This window comes from Marmota flaviventris, chromosome 17 (assembly GCF_047511675.1).
Source record: "Marmota flaviventris isolate mMarFla1 chromosome 17, mMarFla1.hap1, whole genome shotgun sequence".
Lineage (NCBI taxonomy): Eukaryota > Metazoa > Chordata > Mammalia > Rodentia > Sciuridae > Marmota > Marmota flaviventris.
The window spans coordinates 67,050,016-67,070,941 of NC_092514.1; the positions used below are offsets into that span (position 1 = coordinate 67,050,016).

Below are 20,926 nucleotides of genomic sequence, written 5' to 3' on the forward strand. Positions count from 1 at the left end.
TTCAGGGTTAGGAGGATTTCAGATTTTTGATTAGGGATGCTCCAACTGTGACAGGATTCTTTTGAATCTGAGGCTGCTTCATCTATACTTTAGATGGTCCATGTGAACCTTAGCTTTTTTTCTACCTTTAAAAATAGCCGTTCATGGGGTCTTCCTCCAGATTGGCACACAGGTATCTCTGCCCAGGGAAAGGGGCGGCGGGACAGTGCAGGGCAAAGGTTCTGAACTTTTCCTTTTGGGAGGGAAGGTACCAGGGATTGAACTCAGGGACATTGGACCACTGAGCCGCACCCCCAGCCCTATTTCGTATTTTATTTAGAGACAGGGTCTCGCTGAGTTGCTTAGCACCTCTCCATGCTAAGGCTGGCTTTGAACTTGTGATCCTCCTGCCTCAGCCTCCAGAGCCACTGGGATTACAGGCGTGTACCATGCCTGGCCCAAGTGGTTCTGGACTTTTCTAAAAGATGGAGAGACAATGTTATCTATAAGATGAGGAATGGCTCAGGAAAGAGTCTTGAGGTCAAATGTTAAAATTCTGGCTCTACCACGTATTGGATTAGCTATGTCACCTCAGATGAATTAGTTAGCATCCAAGAGCCTCTGATTTCTCATTTTTAAGAGGAAGATAGAAGAAAAAAGGGAATTCAGTGAGGTAATATACACAGGTAACTGGCTAACTGCTGAGACCCAACATGGAGTGGTTAATCACACACATGGTATGGCGTAAGCCTCATTATAAGATAAGATTACAAGATGCTCAGGCTATGGTTGGGACATACTTCCATTTAAAAAGTTATCATTGCTCATCTGGAATTCGAGTTTCACTGGGAATCCTCTGTTTTTATTTGCTAAATCTTGTAAGCCGACTCTCAATATTATTATTACTTAGCCAAAGGTCATAAGAAACATCATTTTAAAGTGAAGTTATTAAAAACGCACCCACCTACCTGCCATTCTATGCAATTCAAAAAAACCACCTCCTGATGAAATAGGAAGATGCAAACATTTTTCCATCTAGAATTTCGCATCAACCCCCTCCTTTCTTAAAAGTCCCCCCACCCCACCCTGCATTGAGGCCCTCTCTTTACTCCATGGGGAAGAGATACACTTTGCCACACTAAGAATACTCTGCTAAAGGAATCTTGGAGTGCTCGGCATTCCTGGAATTCTAACAACTCAATATATTTCACTTGCAGAGTTTCCCAAATAGGGACACATCTAGACTTGTTTACACAGCTCTGGGGCCAAAGCCAGGATGGAGGTTGTGGACCATCGTCACAGGGCCAGAGGGATCCGGGCCATGCCTGAGAGACCCGGAGGCCCCTGTCAGATAAGAGCCAGGGAGCGTCTGGGAGGAGGCGGCCAGGCAGACGTCCTCGCAGAACCAAGGGCAAGATGAAAAGAACCTGAGGAGTGGACATCACTGACCGCAGAGAGGGGGACAGAAGCTGCAAACAGGGAAATCCAGAAAAGGAAGTCGTTAATGTAAAGCAGACAGGAAAAGGGAAGAGAGACTGCTGTTCCGGAAGTGAGGATCTCAGGTTGCTATCATCTGGAGCAAATCCCACCCTGCAAAAGGTACTTCCTGATCAGGTGGAGACAGAATTTAATCACAGTGTGCAGGGCCCGGTGCAGAAGGAAGACGCGGGGCCCCTTCTCCAGAAAAACAGGAGAAATTTTAAGACAGTGATGGATATTAAATCATACAAGGCCCTCCTGTGTGGGGCCTTGGATGAGGGTTCAAGTCACTTGCCAGTGGAGTGGCCCTGGGTGCAAGACTTAGGCCTGAGCTGTAAAAACTGGAAAGATCTAAATTGGAGTCCTGACTGCGCCACCTTTGGCAAAGGGCTAAATCTCTCGGTTGCAGTTTTTGTCATATGAAAAATGAAGCTGACATTACCTCCCGTCATGGGCTTAATGAAATCTAGCAAAGCTTCAGAAGGCCACACAGTGGGCATTACGAAGCAGCAGGCAGGATACGGAGCGGGCTCTGCAGGGCTGTCAGCTGAGGGTCACATCCGGGCTTCATGGTTTTTTCTTCTCTCCAACAGGGATGCCCCGACGTTCTGTCCCTCCTCGGACGGACGGGAGTCTTCCCTGGGCAGCGAGCCGTCAGCAAACATCAGTCCCCAGAGTTGCTCTTTTTCCAATGCGTGGTCGGCCACAAGAAGAAAGCAATTTGTCCCCTACTGGTGTGAGCACTAGGGGGGCTTTGCCCCCTGAGGCCCCAGGCTGAGTGCTCTGCAGTATTTATATTTCTTCCTTTTACTCAAAGCCTCTTGCGCACACCTATGTAACCACCCTGTGCTCAGCCGTCGGTGACTAGAGCAGGCAGAGAGGTTGAAATTGGAATGCACCCCCCTCCCTCCAGTCAACGTGGGAGTATGCGAAGGTATGAGGGCAGACAGGAAAACGGCTAAGTACAGCTTCCCGGGTGGGGTCAAAGGTTGACAGGACCCCATAAATCATCTCCCACATAACCCAGCGCCCGTTCTGGCAATCACGGCTACTGTCTGTGAAGCATGTCGGTTCCCATTCTGGACACTTCACATGAATGATCCTGTCCGATCCTCTGAGGAAGGAACTATGGTTGTCCCCATGTTACAGACGAGGAAGCTGAGACTTGCAACAGCTCCAGAGCTCGCCCAAGACCACCCAGGCAGCGCGAGGCAGCGCTGGTCCTTCCAGCTGACCTGACCCTCAGCACTCAGTGCTGCCCCTGGTTGCTAGAAACAGTGAGAACCCTGTCAGAGGAGCCCTTCCTGGGGAGGGTCAGGAGGAAGGGCACATGACTGCCAAAGCCTGGCCTCCAATCAGGGTCCTTACCATGGGGCCAAATCCTCTCTGAAATAAAGGGGAAATGGGCAGCTATACACCCCATTGTCTCAAGGGGTCAGAACTGAGGAGAGGCTCATGACCAGGTCCTCCCAGGGCTGGGCAGCCTTGCCAACTAGAGGCCATCAGCCTGACACAGCGGCTCACCAGGGGCCCTGGACACCTGCCAGCCTAGCGGCCTCTTTCTCGCGCTTGATGGGGTTTGGCCTGTATTTAAGAAAAAGAGGCCTCTCTTCATTCAATCGTTCATTCTCAGAAGTCACCTTTCTCCTCTAACCAGCTCAGGCGCCATGTACAAAATGCAAAACCTCTGCCCTCCCAGAGCTCTGGGGAGTCTGCACTCTCAGGCGCCCTCTCCTCTCAGGGCAGGTAAGCCGTGGGGACAGGGACACTCGGATGGTGGGAAAGGAGGCCAGCCCCCGCCCCATGCCCTGCACAGCCAGGTCTGACGGACAGGCTGGAGGCTGAGGGAGGCCGAGGGGTCAGCTTGCATGAGAAGCAGGCGCCTGCTCTTGTCACTAGTCCACAGCAGCCCGTGTGCACAGACGGAGGAGGAGAGCTGCAGGGAGAGAGAGAGGGAGAGGTGTGAGCGGCAGAGGAGGCGCTGCTGCGTGGAGCCCACCATGAGCACACACTCAGCCTCACACCCTCTGGGCCTTGGCTCTGGGCTGGAGGCACCGCCAGCCGCTGGCAAGAAACGGGTTTGAGAGCCAGAGGCTCCCTCCCTCCTGCACCACCAGGGAGGACATGACCCTCAGGGGTCACCCCGACCACAGCGCCCCAGATGGAGCAGCTCAGTTCCGGTGTCCTCCGCCACACACACACACCCCGCCACACACGCAGCAGAGCCTCAGTCACAGACACGTGCCCCCCGCACTGTCCCCACGCCCCACCTATGTCAGAGCCAGTGACGTGCTTTCTTCCTCCGCCCTCCCCCTCCTCCCCAAGAAAGAGGTTTCCAGAGCAGCCCTTAGCCACACAAAAAAGGCAAATCCTCCACCCGGTTCTGCGTTTCACTGGCTGATTCTGTTTCCATGGCAACCGAGCCTACAAGGCCTCAGCAGTGATCTGCTGTCTGACAAGGGGAACAAGGAGAGGCTGCCTGCCGTGGGAACGGCGCTGGGGGAAGGCTGACAGCCCCACGTGGGGATCAAAGAAGGGTCAGTCTGACTTGTGGACGAGGGACCTAACAAGTCCCCCGGTGACACTCTCTAGGAACTCCAAGTCCCTCTCCGCGTGCCCCAGAGCTGCCTCAGCACTGCTCTCCTGCGCCTGTCTCTTCCCCTTCCACGGCCGGCCACCTTCCTAGCCCAGCAAGCCCTCCAGCCCTGCGCTCAGGCTGCAAGGCACAAGCCTGCAGACGACAGCTGCACTGAAGAGGGGCCTTTCCTGGCCACCAGAGACTCACTGGACGGAAAGCCATGAAACCACCCAATTCAAATTTAAACGGGTTTTAGGCTGGCTGGCAGAGGTCAGCGGCTCCCACCTGGGCCACTCTGACTCCCTCCCCAGGGACACTGGGCCGTGTCTAGAGGCATTTTTGATCGTCGGCCTGGAGATGTGGGTCCAGTAGAGGAATGGAGTCTCTGGCATTTAGTGCACAGAGGTTAGAGATGCCGCTAAACATCCTACACTGTACAGAATGCCCCCTCCCAGGGAATTATCTGACCCAAAATGTCAACAGTGACATGGTTTCAACAATATACAAACTATGCTTCTTTAAATTACAAATATATATATATATATTTGAAATTGGCCATCCATTACAAATAAAAAGTTGAGAGTCTTTGGAAGGTCCCCACTAGGATATGAAACAAACTATGACATTCTAGTCCCGTGGACTACGGTTTAAATCTAAAGTTGATTCAAGGGTTTTGAGCCTGGAGGTTACTCAGTGTGTGTAAAATGTCTGCCTGTGCATCTTTGGGCAGGGTTGCTCATAATTCTCATCAGATTCTCAAAGGGGAAAGTAACTCACAGAAGACTGAAAACCAGTCATCTAGATGCCATCTGCTCTGACCCACACTCTGCACCCTCTCCTCTCTCCAAGTGTCACCTCCCTTTACTCAGGACCCTGGCCATGGCCTCCCCTCTCCCTGGACCCTGATGCCAGAGACATGGTGCTCCTCTCCATGGCAGTCTCAAAGGGAAGATGGCACTGCCCACACAGGTAGGAAGGGACATGTGGACACCTTCCCTGCCTCAGAACCTGACCTAGGTCCCACCCACAATGCAGCAAAAACGTACCTGGTTTACCTTGACTTCATTTGGATCGGTCACTCGGTCCAGGCCATAGTCCAGCACGTCGTTCATTCCCGGCTGAATGGAATAAAAACAATGAAAGAATCACGACAGGAAGTCCCCAGTTTCTGATTAGATTCTGGGTCTTGACCAAGCTGCCAAGCGTGAGACTGAGCTGAGAAGGGCTCGTGGCAGAGTGCACAGGGAGACATGAGGGTGTGTGAACCCTTCAGGTGAGCGAGAGAGCTTCCTGCACCCACAGCATCCCAAGAGCCTAAGAGAATAGGAGGGAAAGATGGGTGGGCAGATGGATGGATCAATAGAAGGATAGGTGAACAGACGGATGGCCTCTCCAGTACCATAGTGGGATGGATGGATGGATGGATGGATGAATAGATGGAAGGGTAGATGGATAGACGGATGGATGGGTGGATGGATGTATGAATGGATGAGTGGATGGACAGATGGGTGGGTGGAGGGATGGACAGATGGGTGGGTGGATGGGTAGATGGTTGGATAGGTAACAATCAAGCTCAGTCACAGTTCATTGGGATCAATACGTGGAACTCCTGACTCCTTCCACTGTGCCCCTTCCCCACACTCTAGTTTCTGCCTCGGGCTGGGTAGCACAGTGGTAGCACAGCAGTGCTTTGGAAGAGTCCAAGCTTCAATCAGGCACCTCTGGGTTCCCATCCTAATTCTGCTGCTTCCCAGCTGTGCCAAAAATCCTGGAAACCACTTCTCCCTGCACTCGCTGACTCACCGGAGAAACAGAGACGATGCCTCCTACCTGGAATGTTCTCATGAGGGCTTAGCAAGGTGGGATGTGACACTGTCAGCAGAGGGCTACTGTCATTGAGCAAGGGACCGTATTCATTGTAAGATCCTGTATGTAAAGAGGTGGCCCAAAGCTGGGTCAGCAATCTTTGCCAGATCCCTTTTCCACCAGGTCACCCAACTCCCCAGCCAATCTCACTTGGCCTCTCCCAACTCCCTGAGGCCAGCAGTCTAGGTGGTCACTTCTCTGCAGGTTTGGGGCAGACCCACCAAGTGCTGAGCACCTGTTATTATCCAGGCTGGCTACACCGAAGCAGAGGGTTGGAAGTGACTGAGCTTCTTCTCCATCCGATTCAGCCTCATCTAGGATGGAGACCATTTTTAGCTTGGGGTAGGGCTGCCAGACGAAAAACGAGGAGGCCCAGTTAATTTCAGATAAACAGCAAATGATTCAAGTCCCATTATGTTTACACTGACTGTGTATCTATACCAAAAATAGCAAATAGATTTTCATAGGAAATACATTTTGATGTAAAATATATTTTTATATAAAGATTATTCGTTGTTTATCTGAAATTCAAATTGAACCGTACACCCTGTGTTTAACTTCCTAAATCTGGCAGTCTAGCTCAGCAGGCGACCGTGGAGGCAAATACTGGGCCGAGAGCCTAGGCAAAATAAAGAGCGAGAAAGCAAGAAACAGAATATGGGCACGGAGCAGGACAGGGAAGGGGAGCCCCCATCCTTGCCCTGGCTGTTACTGGGGACCTCCATCAACAAGCAATCATGAGGCACTTCCTATGTGCTGGACGCCGTGTCCAGCCCTGGGGAGCTGGTGAATGGATGTGCCCCCCTGGTTTGGGGGGGGGGGCATCCTCAGAAGGCAAGTCAAGCCACTTCCAGTCTTGAGGGATAGAAGCCACTCAGCAATTAATCACCCCCAAAACAAATTACAGTTGTGACAAGTGGCACGAAGGGACAATACAGAGGTGTAAACTGGCCCTCACTGGTATCTAGCGTAGCGCGGAGAGGAAAAGTGGAGAGTGCGGCCATCCAAAAAAACATCCTTGCCTGAAATCGGTTCTAGGAATCACCCCCCTCATCTGGAATGCGCTGCTGGGTGACCCTCAACAGCCCGGGCTGGGCAGCCGTGAACTGTCAGACCTGCTGCCACCTCTGGACTTTCTTACTCGGCCAGCGGATCCAGAACCAGCCCCCTTCAGCTTCCCTCACCAGTTCTACTAGACATCCTGCCGCCTTCCTTTGGCTGTCCTGGTGCCCAGCTCCTGCCTTCTTAGGCTCTCTGTGGGCAGCATCCCCCTAAGTCTTACATGTCCCTGCTGTGGTCCCACCCAGGACCTGCTCCCAAACCCCCCAGGGGGCTGCCTTTCTGCCTGTGCTGGTTTGGGAGACTCCGAGGCTCATGCGTTCACTCACTCACTCACTCATTCTTCAATACGCTAGAGCTGACTCAGTGTCAGAAAATCAGGACAACTGATGTGCCCCTGCAGCCTGCAGATAAGGAGGCACACAGACACCTTCTGCCCTGGTGCCACATGCACGAAGGACGCCACAGACATGTGAGCGAACTTCCCTTGCTTCAACCAGAACTGTGAACACCGGGGTTTGCCGCCCCAGCTACATCCCTTGGGCTTGAAGAAAATTTGCTAAATGCCTGGGGATCGCATTAGGGAAGGGCCTTTTGCATTTTGCGACAACCGCTTTGTGAGCATCCGAGTTGATGTGCGCTGCTTGGTGACCCTGTACCGTGTCCTTCAGTTTCCACCTCCTTCACTAATCATCACTGTATTTCTGAAAGCATTTTGATGCATGAGAGAGAAAAGCTAAATGATTTAATAAACAAAATAAAACAGGGGGCCGGGTGTGGTGACACACACCTGTCGTCCTAGCAGCTCGGGAGGCTGAGGCAGGAGGATGGTGAGTTCAAAGCCAGCCTCAGCAAAGCGAGGTACTAAGCAACTCAGGGAGACCTTGTCTCTAAATAAAATACAAAATAGGGCTGGGGGTGTGGCTCAGTGGTTGAGTGCCCCTGAGTTCAATCCTCAGTACCAAAAAAATAAAAATAAAACAGGGGATGAAGCTGGAACAGGGAGAGAATTTTAGGTTCAAAGATTAGAGAAGTCTGCCGCAAGCTTCTCTTGCCTTGAACGTCACTCCCACGGAGAGGTGTTCCCTAACCCCAATCTGCTGCAGGGCCCCTGCCTCCTACGAGCTGCCACGGTGTTCTGTACATTACTCACTCATTTATATAATAGTTTTAGTCTTTGTCTCTCTGCCAGACTGTAGTAAGTTCCTCGAGGTCGCAGGCCGTGTCTGTCCTGGCTCACAATTCAAATATCCCCACCGCCTCGTAAGCATCTGGCAGAGACTGGACATGCACAAAGTATGTGCTAATTTCTCAAAGATTAGGACCAGAGTATATGGAGTGTTCCGTGCTGTTTTTATAATACAACATGGTCTGCCGGATCATTTTTGTAGGTCATCGAACGGCCTTTGAAAACGTCAGGTTAATAGCTTCATAATGTTTCATCATCATCATCATCATCAACATGTTGGCGCTGCCTTACTTTACTTTGCCTTCTCCCTCAAGGGGTACTTAGCTCACTGGAAAATGGAAGCCAGACATCCCCTTACCTGGAAGGCAAGTGTCTGGGTATGTGGTTGAAACAAGGGCCAGTTTGCTTGATATTCACACAGGTGACCACTTGATTAAGGTCACACACCACCAGAAAGCAGCCTCTGTCCACAAACCAGTCCTGAGTGACAGACTAGGTTCAAGACCCAGGTGGCACCACAAAGATGCAGGGAAGGCTCAGAGTGACTGGCTGCGGGAACCATTTACACTCCTCTCTGCATCATGCCCATCTTCGTCCTCTGCTCCATCCAAGTCAAAGACAAAAGAGAAACGGGGTTTTTTCTTTGCAACAGGATGCTGACTCACGGGTGGCATTTGGGCTCCGAATGGGAATTAGGATCAGACTCCTCAACTACCGTCTCCCAGGTCTGCCACTGGCCTCTTGCCAAGGATGCTGTTTCCGACGGAGCATCCGACAGACCTTCCTTCCCCTTTCCTTAAATCAGTCACCACTGGCTGTGCCTGCTGGGCACTGGGGTCTCATCTCTGGAAGGGGGCTACCCACCCGTGTGATGGCAACTTGGAGTTTGAGCTCGTTGAGCTGAGAGAGAAGGGCACGTGGGGTTCTCCTTGCATGGGAGCAGCCTGTGGGTTTTGCCATCCCACAGAGGTGGAGACACACCCAGCACTGAGCAGACTGAACTCAGCCTTGACTTCTTCATCTGAGCAATGGAGTAACGACACCTCCCACTGGACAGCACCGCGGCCAGTTGTGATTGAGACAACCTGTGCCAACAGCTGCGTGCATGTACACAGCAGGTGCTTGATGATGTAGCTCTTGGGTGCCCAGCACCTCAATCCTTTCCTGGCACACAGAGTCAGGGCCCAATGAGGGCTTCCCAGATTCATGAACAAATGAACAAGTTCATTGACTGCAGCCGCGTCACACTCTACAACAGGTGGCTACGGTTGGTCCACAGAAAACCTGTTCACCCTCCAGAGAGCCAAATGCTTAGTCTGCTGTGACTGGCTGTTGTCCCACTGAACTGATGCTTGTTTGGGTCTCCTGGAGACAGGCTTGACAGACTCTAGGCTCCCTGGCTCCTCAGAAGGATTGCTCCACTCCGGGCTGAGATGCTCCTCAGACTGAAAACTGTCCACTCCCTGTAGGCCAATGAGAGGTGGAGCCTGTTTTAAAAGAGTCAAGGAGGGAAGCCCCGGATGCAGTCCTGCCACATCCTTGACTACTGGTCCAGATTCAACTGAGGGGAGCAGCACTGAGGGAGGAGATCAGATATGAAGAGTATGAAGAGCAGTTTGCATCTTAGGTGTTTTAGGACTGCTCCAAGTACATCAGAGTCGCACTCTGAAGTTGGGTCTATTAAAGAGAAAGCAGGCCTATGTGACCCCAGGCACCATGCTTCTTGGAGCAGCAGTATTCCCATGTATTCCGGCAGTATTCCCATGACCAAGGAAGTTACGAAACACCAAAACGCACGAACATGGCATGTGACATTGTCATGAGAGGCAAAGGGGCATCCAAGAGCAAGAGGGAGGATCCCCTGTCAGCAGTGTGGGTTCCGAGCCTCTGGCACTTGTAAGCTGTGCAGCTCTAGGCACATTAGCAACACCCCTGAGCCTCAGCCTGTTTATCAGTAAGATAGGGAAATTATTACTGCAAAGATTAAAGAAGACCCAATGCAGAACACTCAGCACAGCACCCAGCACACTGTGAGTTTTCTCAGATCAGTTGTGATAATGACATCAATGACGATGACAACTGTGCTGATGGTGGTGGTGAGGTGGAGAAAGAGGGGGAGTTGAGGGAGGTAAGTGGGGACAGTCAGCAAGGTGGTGGAAATGGGGAAGGCGGGGGGAGGGGATGGAGTTGGAGGTCGGCTATGGTCATGGTGGTAGAAATGGGGGCGTGGTGGGGAGAGTCATCTAACATGCTGTCCTATTTATGTTCTTCTGTATTGTGCTGCAAGCAACCGCTCAGCTCAGCCATTTGTCTGATGAAGGCGATGTGTTATTCACTTTCTTTCCTACAGACTTTCTGGATACAGAGACAGAGGGGAGGAGAGAGACCCTGGGCAGATCACATGCACAGCCAGGCTGTCCCTTTTTAAGGAATGCAGTCACACTGGCAATCTTACATCACAAAGTCTCTGAATATGCAGTGGAAATCATGCTCCACCTGGCGCAGAGGAGGGCTCCCTCCATCATGGTGCCACTGGACATGGGGGCACCTTGCCAAGCTAGTGGCACATCTTCCATTGCAACAATCTCACTCCTAAGCTACCAGTGAGGAGCATGTCCTTGGTGTCCTGGTCTCCAGAACCCTGTGCTCCATTGATCAGCCCACCTGACCCAGCTCACTTTCTGCTTCTAAAAACTTCTGATACCTAGCAGCAGGCAAGGAAACTGAAAGAGGAGGAGGGAGAACATCTGTTTGCAACTCTTGAGTTTCCAGAATCTCTTCCACATCGCCCACCTCCCACCTCCCAGAAGAAGCACCTGAGCTTGACCCAGGAGGACACCGAGGCACTGGAATTAACCCCAGCAGGTGGCAGCCAGAGGCTGCTTCTCTCTGCTGGGGGGTGAGGTGACCATTTCCCAGAGATGGGCTGGGACAAGTCACATGGGTTATGGACAGCTTGTCCCGCCAAGCCAGGAAAAGCAAAAGCGCTCCCAAGCCAGGAAAGCAAAGTGCTTCAAGCCATGAGAAGCTCATCACACACTAATTCCCTCTCTTCTCCCATCTCAGTTGCTGGGGCCTGGATCTAAGGCAGAAGGAGAGGGAGCTGAGACACACAGAACAGCTTTGGCTATGCAGAGTTTCCATTCTCAGAGAATTTTATATTTCTGCTTTGAAACCTGTGTTCTACATCTTTCTTCTTATATTCCTTTCCAAGGTGTGGTATCCTAAACAAAAAAAGAAAATGTCCCAGCCCTCACAAAAGACAAATTCATCCACGTCCCTTGCTACCTGACATTCATACCCTCCAGACATAGAGCATGTCTTCTCCAAGCCTGGTGGTGCTTGGAGGCTCACCCAACTCTAAGCAGCTCCTCCTGATGACCCAGTTCTAACTCCAGAGTGGGAGGAGCTGGCAATGAGCACTGTGAGTGCAGAGAGAGAGTGGGACACCTGGCAAGAGGTGGGGGAACCGGTACTCACAGGGCATCGGTGCACCAGCCAGTAGGCCTTCTCCTGGCAGTCCAGCGCGTACCTGTCGGCCTTGTTCCTTTCCTTTCCAGCCCTGGGAAACCAAAAGCCATGATTAGGGCCATAACCCTTTGCATCTTTTAGTCCATGATGGTCTGTGTTCTTGGCGTCCTGGTCTGCTCACCCAATCTGTGCAAATAATTCGCATGCACCACGATAATAACAAACGCTAATTTCACACTCAGGCACTCAAACCTCTTTTACGCATATTAACTGGTTTGATCCTGGTTAACGCTCTCAGTGATCTTTGCTGGCTTCGTAATTCAAGGAACTGAAGCAAAGAGCAGTTGAACGGCCAGCCAGGACCACACTGTCAGCACGTAACAGAAATGGGACTTGAACCCAGAGTCAGGCCCAGGTCCAGCTCTCCCTGACAGCACTGGGCTGGGCTGAGGTCGACCGTGTGGCCATAACCAGCTCTAGAATCAAACAGGCTTCACACTGGAGCAGGCGGGGATGCCCATCTGGGCCACCATTGGACCCCCTGGCTTCATTACTGGGTCCCTGCTTTGGTAAAGAACATAGTTAACATCTGGACAAGCTGTCAGCCTCCTGCGATGGGGAGATGCAGCCTCGAGGACTCCTCTTTCCTCCCTGCTGATGAGTTCTTCTGATCACTCCAAAGAGTTCAGGCCTTTTCTGAACTCAGCTTGGGCCTGGGAAAGGATGGTCATTTCCCTCTCCTCTCTCAGGGACCTCCTTTCCCATTATGGAGAGGTAGCGACTCTGGGCTTTCCTCTGTCTGGAGCAAAGGAGCTCCAATTATCACGCCACCGGCCCTACCCGGTCCCATTTCCGCGGTGAGCTGTGCTCACATTCATTACTGCTTGTTTTCCCAGGCGACATGAGATGACGCACAGGCCCGCTCCACCATGGAGTCTGCAGATTTATTTCCCCGTTAATGTTCTGTGAACAACACAATAACATCCAGAGACCAGATGGGTGAGCAGCGCCACTCCAGCGGGCTGTTTTGCCAACCTCTTCTGGAAATTAAATATAAACAGTGTCTCTCCCCACTTCCCCTTGACAGTCTAACTGGATTTTCTACCAGGTTAACTAGCTGGGGTCCTCGGGAGGATGGCCACACACAGCCTGCGGCACGGCGGGGTTTCCGTGATGCTGGACGGCCCTAGAAACAGTCCGTCTCTAATTCACACTCGCGGTCCTGTCTGGCTTTGCTCATCTGCTTCTCTGTGATTGATATTCATGGAAGAGGGAGGAGATAGATGGAATCCAAGAGAGGCAGTAAACTCAGAATTCTTTTAGTCGGTCAAATTGTGATTTTTCTTTAGCAAAAGCATTTGCTTATTCATTCATTCATTCATTCATTCATTCATTCATGGATTTGTTGATCTTCCTCTATGTTTCAAGCTCTGGGAGAATGCTGGTGAGCCAGACAAAAGTCTCAGCTTTTGTGTAGCTTCTGATCTAAACACTACACACATGGTAAAGAAATAAACATAAGATTGCAAGTTGCATAATATGCTACAAGGAAACAAACATTCAGGTAACACAATGTAGGATCAGGGTGGTCTCTGTGGTGATTTTTTCTAAACATGTCTTTAATTTTTTTTGATACTCCTTCCAATGACAAAAGGGTCTATTTTCCCTCCCCTCGAAACCAGGTGGGCTTTGTGATGGTTCTAACCAATATAGTAGGTCAGGCATGGTGCTGGGTAATTTCTGAGGCTGGACCACCAAAGATGGGACAGCCGCCACCCTCCTCACTGGACTACAGGTTCTGGAAGCTTCCACCACCTGTAAGCAATCCACTGCCCCCATGCTGCCTTGCTGTGAGAAGCTCAAATGACCACACAGAGAGGCCAGAGGCTATCAAACAAGAGCAAGGAATGCCAGCTAGACCCCAGCTCTGAACAAACCAGTAATGTCCTTCCTGAATCTCTGACCTATGGAAATCATGAGAGGCAATAAAACAAATGTTGCATAAGCTGAGTAACAGCTAATCAGAAAGGCCTCTTTGAGGAAGAGAGATTCGAAGTCACCATTCCCTCTAACAGCTCAGAGGACAGGTCAGATGACATGATCCCATCTGGGTTTCAAGAATGAGAACAGGGCTGGGGGTGTAGCTCAGTGAGCAGAGCTACTGGGTTCAATCACTCCTACAGCTGGTTCTACAAACTCCTGCCTTGTGGCCTTCATGTCACAGTAGCTTCATGTCATGGCCGGTTCTCTCAACCCACCAGGCCATTACCTTTTTTCCCCGACGCTCAGCCCAGTGTTTGGCACTTAAATGCCCAATGAAGGTTTATTTTAATGAAAGGAAACAAAGAAGAGAGGAGGGCGGAGAGACAACCAGAGGACCGAGGTGACCTTCTTTCACTCACCTGTACTGTTCTTTGGCCTGCATAATGACAAAGTCCCACTTGTAGTTGATTTTTTTGTTCAAGAAATTGTAATTTTCCTAGAGAAAAGAAACAAAATGAGAACAGTGAGCCCGTGAAGCAGGGCAAAGAGCCCTCCACCCACGAGGACACGACCCGGGCTCCCTGCAACTGCTGGCCCGACCCGGCCCTCTCAGCCCGTGCTCGTCAATGAGGCTCCTTTCATGGGTTGTGTGGGATTCTCAAAAGCTTCCACTATGACCTTGCTTTTCTCAGTTGTGTTGGGTTTTGTTTAAAATAAATGTGACCCAAATCTGATTAGAAAGAGAAAACTGGGATGGAGACGAATATGGAAACTCAATATTTAACAATGGAGTATCAAAAAAATATCCACAAAGATAAGCCTTATCATTGATATGATGTTGGCCCTTAATATATATATTTCTAAAGAATTATAACACAGCAAGATTGTTAGCCTTTTCAGGACTAGGGTGTGTCCTGGGGGAAATCTGACTCGCCTGTCCTGAGAAGCTTATACTACTGTTTTCACGTCATAAACTCAGGTTCAGATTCCCTAATCAAGGGCTGTCCATTGTTATATATAATTAATTAAGTCATATTGTCTCAGGACAAAGCAAAATGAAGGGGGTAGTCTCTGCATGCCTAATGGACATTGAGGCAAGGCCCTAAATTATAGAGAAGAAATTGAAGCTTGATATGGGAAAACTTTACTTCAGTGAGCTGCTTCTATACAAACAGATAGATGGATGAATTGGATGGATGGGTGGGAGGCTGGGAAGTGAACAGGTAGGTGGATGGGTGATTGAATGGATGGGTGAGTAGAAGGATGGGTGGATGGGTGGGGAGTGTAGATGGCTGGATGGGAAGGTGGATGAATGGATGCATAGGTGGGTGGATAAATGGATGGGTGGGGTGGGGGAATAGATGGATGGATAGATGGGTGGGTAGGTGGATATAGATAGATGGGTGGATGGATGGATGGGTGGGTGGGTGGGTAGATAGATAGATGGGTGGATGGATGGCTCATGAGGGTACAGATGAATGTAGTAATGTGGGGAAGAGGGGGAAAAAATCTTACAATGATATTCCACTCAATCATAATGAACTCTACTTGAAAACATTTCTGTACCTTTTCATATTCTTCTAAAATTCCTTTCTTCTTGATATTTCTCTTGGCTAGATAGATGGCTAGAAAAGAAAACAATGACATTTTCCATCATCATCATATTTCAGAACTCCCTTGGCCGCCTCTCTCTCTTCAGGAGGCTGCTGTGCTGAGGTCAGAGTGCTGGAGAGTGCTCAGCCCACCGGATCCCTGCCCCTGGGGGTCCCAATACAGATGACTTAAAGATCGTGACGACAACAAGACAAATGTCACAGAATGCTGAAAAGAAATAAGCAACGTGTCAAGCACACCCCAAGGCAGAGGTGGGGATGAAGTATTTACCATAATCTGTATCTTCAGCGGGCCACTGCTGTGTGGGCCAAAAATATGGCGTCTACAAAAAAAAAAAAAGGCAGAGAAATCATGCTTCACCCACTGGGTTCAGACAAAATCACCTTATCCCTCTCCACCACTTCTGCACTCCTGACTGTGAGGACATGAGGCCAACCATTATCTTTCAAATAAGTTCAGCCCCATGAACACTCAAGGTCAAGGCCAAGTCTCACCTGAAATCTGTAGAGACTGCTATCAGGCTTGAGAATGAGATTCTTGGGGTCTTGAAGGGGGTAAATGTAGCCATACTTGACAATGAAGTTACCCAAGTTCTGCGCCTCTGGGGAGAAGCAGTTCAGACATGATGTCAGGAGCAGGGGCTGAAGGAAGAAGCTCGTTGCCCCACTCCCTCACCCACCAAATTCCACGAGAGTGCCCTGTCCTCACACAGCAGCACCTAAGGAGTGGGGTGGAGGTTCCTGAACTTGACTATGGACAAGCACCAGCCGGGGAGCATGCCAAGAGGACCCCCAGGTCCTGTTCCCAGGACAACTCAGTAAGTCTGGATGGGAAGTAGTGAACCTAGATGTCAACTGGTACCGCAGGTGGCCTGCTGCAGGTGACTTGGGGGTGATGGCTGGGGAAGCCCTGATTCTTTGGATCTAGGTTCTTTGGATCTAGAAAAGATCACATGAATGGTTGCAAATGTCTCTGCTTAACCAACGGACACTTCCTCAATCAAAGAGGAAACAGGAAGGAGGCCATGTTTACTGTCAAGTGCAACTCACCTGCACCCCGGGTCCAGATCTTTCCACTCCTACCCGCCTCACTTTAATTCCCACCCCACCTCAGTTGTTTTGGAAGCAAGGGCTTGTTTCTGGATTTGCATCAATTAAGGGAAAACTTTCCTGTTCTTTTTCAGAAACACCAGTGGAAGCAGGTAGCTTTTCGTGCTCAAGAGAGGGATGCATCCCTCTGCCTGCAGGCCCACCCTGCCCAGGGCCCCAACCTGCAGCCGTATCATCATTGAAGGTTTGGGATGACTTGTTCCCCAGACCCCACCCTGCAAGTCCCACTCCCTCCCACACACACCAGACCCTCGGTTTTCATGCCTTCTTTTATCAACAGCCTTTTTTCTAGGGTGAAGTCTGGTCCCCAGATTCTTTCTGCTCCAACATCCCAGCTTGAGTACCCTGATCAGGGTGCCAGGTTCAAAAGCTGCCCGTGGCTTCCTCTCACTTATCTCCAGATAAGGCAGAATCTGTCAACCTGCTAAGTGGACTCCCACCCTGTCACCACCCTCCAGAGTAAGCTGATGTCACTCCTCCCAATCCCCCACATGACCCCTCCATTTCCTGTTCATTCCATTCTGACATCACTGCTCCTGCTAGTCTCTCCTTCCGGAAAGACCTTCTTAACTCTCCTTCCCCCATTCAGGAGCATCATTTCTTTCCAGAGCAGGGGCATGCAGCACCTATTCTGGGAAGCCTTTCTAGGTCTTTCCAGCTTCCCACTATTTACACACTCTCGATATTTTGTATGTAATAATAACTATTTTGTCCCTAAATTATCATGCTTTTGCTTCTGATTATTTTATGCATGGAAGTGATGTCTCTCCAATTTTACAAGGGATTGAACCTACAGGTGTTTAACCACTGAGCCATACCCCCCAGCCCTTTTATTGATTGATTGATTGATTGATTGATTGAGACAGGATCTCTCTAAGTTGCTTAGGGCCTCACTGAGTTGCTGAGGCTGCCTCTGAACTCGCAATCCTCCTGCCTCAGCCTCCAGGGGCCGCTGGGATTGCAGACATGTACTACCAAGTCCAGCAGGTTTCTTAGAGATAGGCAAAGCCTCCATTTCATTTCTTGTGTGGTGCAGTGGGCACCGCAAGTCTGCCATAACTGCCCATGCAGGACGGACCCTCACCCAGGTTGGAGATCCAGAGACGCTGGATGATCCATTGTAGAACATCGCCTCCTGCAAATCAGGGAAGTATCTGGTCATTGTCACAGCATCCTGACCTATCCTTGGACAGCCATGACCTCTTCTGTGAGGTCACCTGGCCAGTCCCTCCCGGCTCGGCTGTGATCATCCCCACCACCACCTCCCACTTGTATGTCCAGTGCAACTCTGAAGCCTGCAAGTCAGCAGACCTGGAGCGTAACCCGACCTTCACACACTCACTATCAAGCTCTGTTGTTGTGCTTATCTTTTACCTTACAAAAACTTGTGCTTGGACCTCCGTTCATCAGCCAGACAGCAAAGAAACTAAGACTAAACACTGGGAAAACAGACCCAAGGCCAGCTGTTGGAGGGGCTCTAGATAGAGCTGAGACACATGGAAGTAAAACAGAACCAAAGATGGGAAGAAAAGAGGGGGCTGAAGGCCCTGCTGGCTCCCCCACACCCCGTCTCCCAGGCAGAAGGCCCAAAAGGCAGAAAGCTAAATTCCAACCTGGCCTTCAGGTTATCGTGAAGGTGTTTTATCAGGGTGGGAGGAGGGTACCTATTTGAGTAACGGGTTTCAGGTTGATTTCTATCTTTGGACCGTGGAGTGGGGCTTCACTTGTGCTCTTGCAGGAGGCCCTGCAAGTCTTAGAGGCTGGTCGGGAAAATCACAGAGTGAAGATGGGCATGGGGTGAGGCAGGAGAGGCCGGCAGGGGAGAGTCCAGAGAGGACGTGCACACCAAGGGCTCAGATTTATCTAAGGCCGAGGCAAGCAGCCAAGTTCCACCAACGGGACCCCACAGAAGCGCTCCCTGTAGGAGGGCAGCGGCATCTCGGAAGGCAAGGTGCTCTGGGAGCTCACTCAGAAGTCCTCTTCAAATGCCAATGGCCACTTTTTCCGACCAACTTCCTCGCTTTCCAAGGGCCACGTAGGGTCCCTGCCTGCAGGGGAACTGGCATAAAACACATCAAAGAAGAGAGCCAGAACTCAAGACCCCTCTGCTTGCCTCCTCGTGGCTGGACAGTCATAAATGACACTTCTCTCTTCCGAGGCAGGGAAGAGACATTACTGGAGCGCTCCGGGGAGGCCCCTGGGGTCCACTCACATGTTCCCTGGGCTCATCTCCAGATAACACTACCCTCCCTCCTGCCAATATCCCCTAGGGATGCTCTGCAGGCCCTTGGACTCACACACAAGGAGGAGACAGCAGCTCCATCCCTGTGGGGACCTCAGAAGGCCCAGGTGTGAATTAGAAGGTAGGGAAGGGTGGAGCAAGACAAAAGCCATTGTTTTTTTTTTTTTTCTGCCAAACAGCACTTTGTTTTCCTGCTGATTTCATTAAAATAAAACAAACAGCAAGCAAACACAAACCTGACATGAGGCCTTCTGTGATGACCTTCTGGGAGAAATGGCTTCAAGTGACCCCCTGAGTCCTTTTCTCTTTCTTTTCTAACCCATCTGAGAGGAAAACTGTACTATAGAATTCATAAAACCTATTCTGTAAAGGGTGAGCGAGTAAATATTTCAGCTCTGTGGCTCCTGACACAGCCTCTGCATGGTGGATATTCCAACTCCCCCAGTATGGTGTGAAAGTGGCTGTAGACAATGCCTAGGTGCATGGACATGGATGCGTCTCAATAAAACTTTATTTACAAATACAACTGTGGGCCCCATTGGGCCTGTGTGACCAAGTTTGCCAACCCCTTTGTGGGGATCTGTTCCAGGCCAAGATTAGGCCACGAGTTACATCACCTGTCATGGCATGAGGGACACTGGTGACCAGGACCCTCTGGTTCTGCATCTTGACCCCCGTCTCTGGGTTCTGCATGTCCTTCACAAGCGCTTCAATCTGCAAGACAGAGCAAGAGAAGTCATTTCAGAGGCTTTTCATGGCATTGAGTAGGATCCAAAGATACAAAGGAGGACTCTGGGGCGTCCCATCTGGCACAGGAACCTTGAGGGCATTGGGCAGCTTTGATGCCACCACCCACAGACGCAGATACTTCCCCGGCTGGGAGGCCCGGAGAGATTCCTCCTGACATGGAGATTCAGGGAGGCTTTTAAGAGCAGGTGAGAGAGTGTCACTGTGAGCATGGAGGATGACACTGTCCCACGGAGCAAGAGGGACAGAGAACAGAGAGAGGGCAGGTCATAGTGGCCTCGCATGCCACCCCCAGGTGTGGGTTTTATCAAGCAGCCAATGCCAGAGAGCCTTTTGGAGGTGTGACCATGACAGAGAGAAGAACCCAGAGATGGGAAGTCAGTGGGGTGACCTGTTCAAAGTCACCGCATGGTCCAGGCATAGACTGCTGGACTTCTACCCCGCCTCCTACCACTTGGTTTCTTCTCAGCAAGGCAGCCGGATGAGCCTTCCAGTTCAATTAGGATAATTCCTGGACCCTCTCTGCTTGGCCATTCTCTGCCACAGCCATTTCTCCTGGAGTGAATGACAGGGCCGCCCTGCTGGTCTGTGTGGTTGGGATCTCCTTTCTTCTCTGATTCTTGTCCTACCACTCCCCACAAGCTCCTTCCATATTGGTCCCCCTGCTGCTCCCAACAATATCAAACATGCTCCCAGGCTGCCACAGGGCCTTTGCTCTAGCTATTCCCTCTGCCTGGACCAGTCTTCCAAAAAGATCTACTTATCTCAGGATCTCACTTCCTTCTCCTCTGGGGTTCCCAGGAGACCCATGCTGACAATCCAACTCAGAGCTGCAACCCTGAACTCCATGGTTGGCTCTCTTGATCCCCTGCTTACTTCTATAGAACTCACCATCTAACTTGCAAAGTGACTTGCCTATTTATTAAATGGTTTATCGTGTGGTCCCCTTGCACTTGGAAAGTAAGCTCTGTAAGCACCTGTCATTAGACTGTGGTTGCTTGCTACTGTGTTCCAAGTGCCTGGGAGAGTGCCTGGCACACACAGAGTACTCCATAAACAGTCGATGCATGAATTAATAAACACATGAAAACAGCAGCGAGAAGATGGAAGGAGGCAAGACTCTCAGAGCCCTCGGAAGTGACCGTCATCTGCACTTGCAAGGGATCTGGTAGTTCAGTGAAAGGGCAGAGAACAATGCCAAGGTCATGACCTATAGGACCAGAGTTACCAGTGAGCAAAATGGAAAATGCAAAAGAAGGACTGAAGGTGTGGCTCAGAGGTAGATCACCCACCTAGCAGTGACCAGGCCCTGGGTTCTACCCCAGCAAGGCAAAAAATGAAAGGTGGGGGCGGGGGAGGAGCACCTTCTGGAAGCACAGGCTGCTGCTTTGGTATGTGAGCTGTGAAGAGGCCCTGAGACACCCACAGTGTCCGGCAAGGGACTGGAAATGGCTGCCCCAAGCTGAGAAGGACAAGGGTCAGAGCTATGAATTACAGAGTCATAAACATCCAAGAGAGTGTGGAGGCCAAAGAAAATCGACAAATTCTTCCAAGGAAGACTGAACTTCAGGAAGACGGCCACAGGACAGCTCTGATTGTCCTCAGCATCA

General features: G+C 50.8%; 1 protein-coding gene across 1 annotated transcript in view; it reads right to left on the reverse strand.

Moving 5' to 3' along the window:
* The window catches only part of Rgs9 (regulator of G protein signaling 9), a 61,405-nt gene that overhangs the window by 30,660 nt on the left and 9,819 nt on the right, over positions 1 to 20,926 (reverse strand). Inside the window, exons 2-9 of the mRNA XM_027946266.3 lie at positions 19,187 to 19,283; positions 17,412 to 17,462; positions 15,713 to 15,819; positions 15,489 to 15,540; positions 15,171 to 15,229; positions 14,024 to 14,100; positions 11,631 to 11,712; positions 5,092 to 5,154 (exon numbers count right to left, since the gene is read on the reverse strand). Of these exons, the coding sequence (XP_027802067.1) occupies positions 5,092 to 5,154; positions 11,631 to 11,712; positions 14,024 to 14,100; positions 15,171 to 15,229; positions 15,489 to 15,540; positions 15,713 to 15,819; positions 17,412 to 17,462; positions 19,187 to 19,283 (588 nt within the window). The remainder of the gene's footprint in view (positions 1 to 5,091; positions 5,155 to 11,630; positions 11,713 to 14,023; positions 14,101 to 15,170; positions 15,230 to 15,488; positions 15,541 to 15,712; positions 15,820 to 17,411; positions 17,463 to 19,186; positions 19,284 to 20,926) is intronic.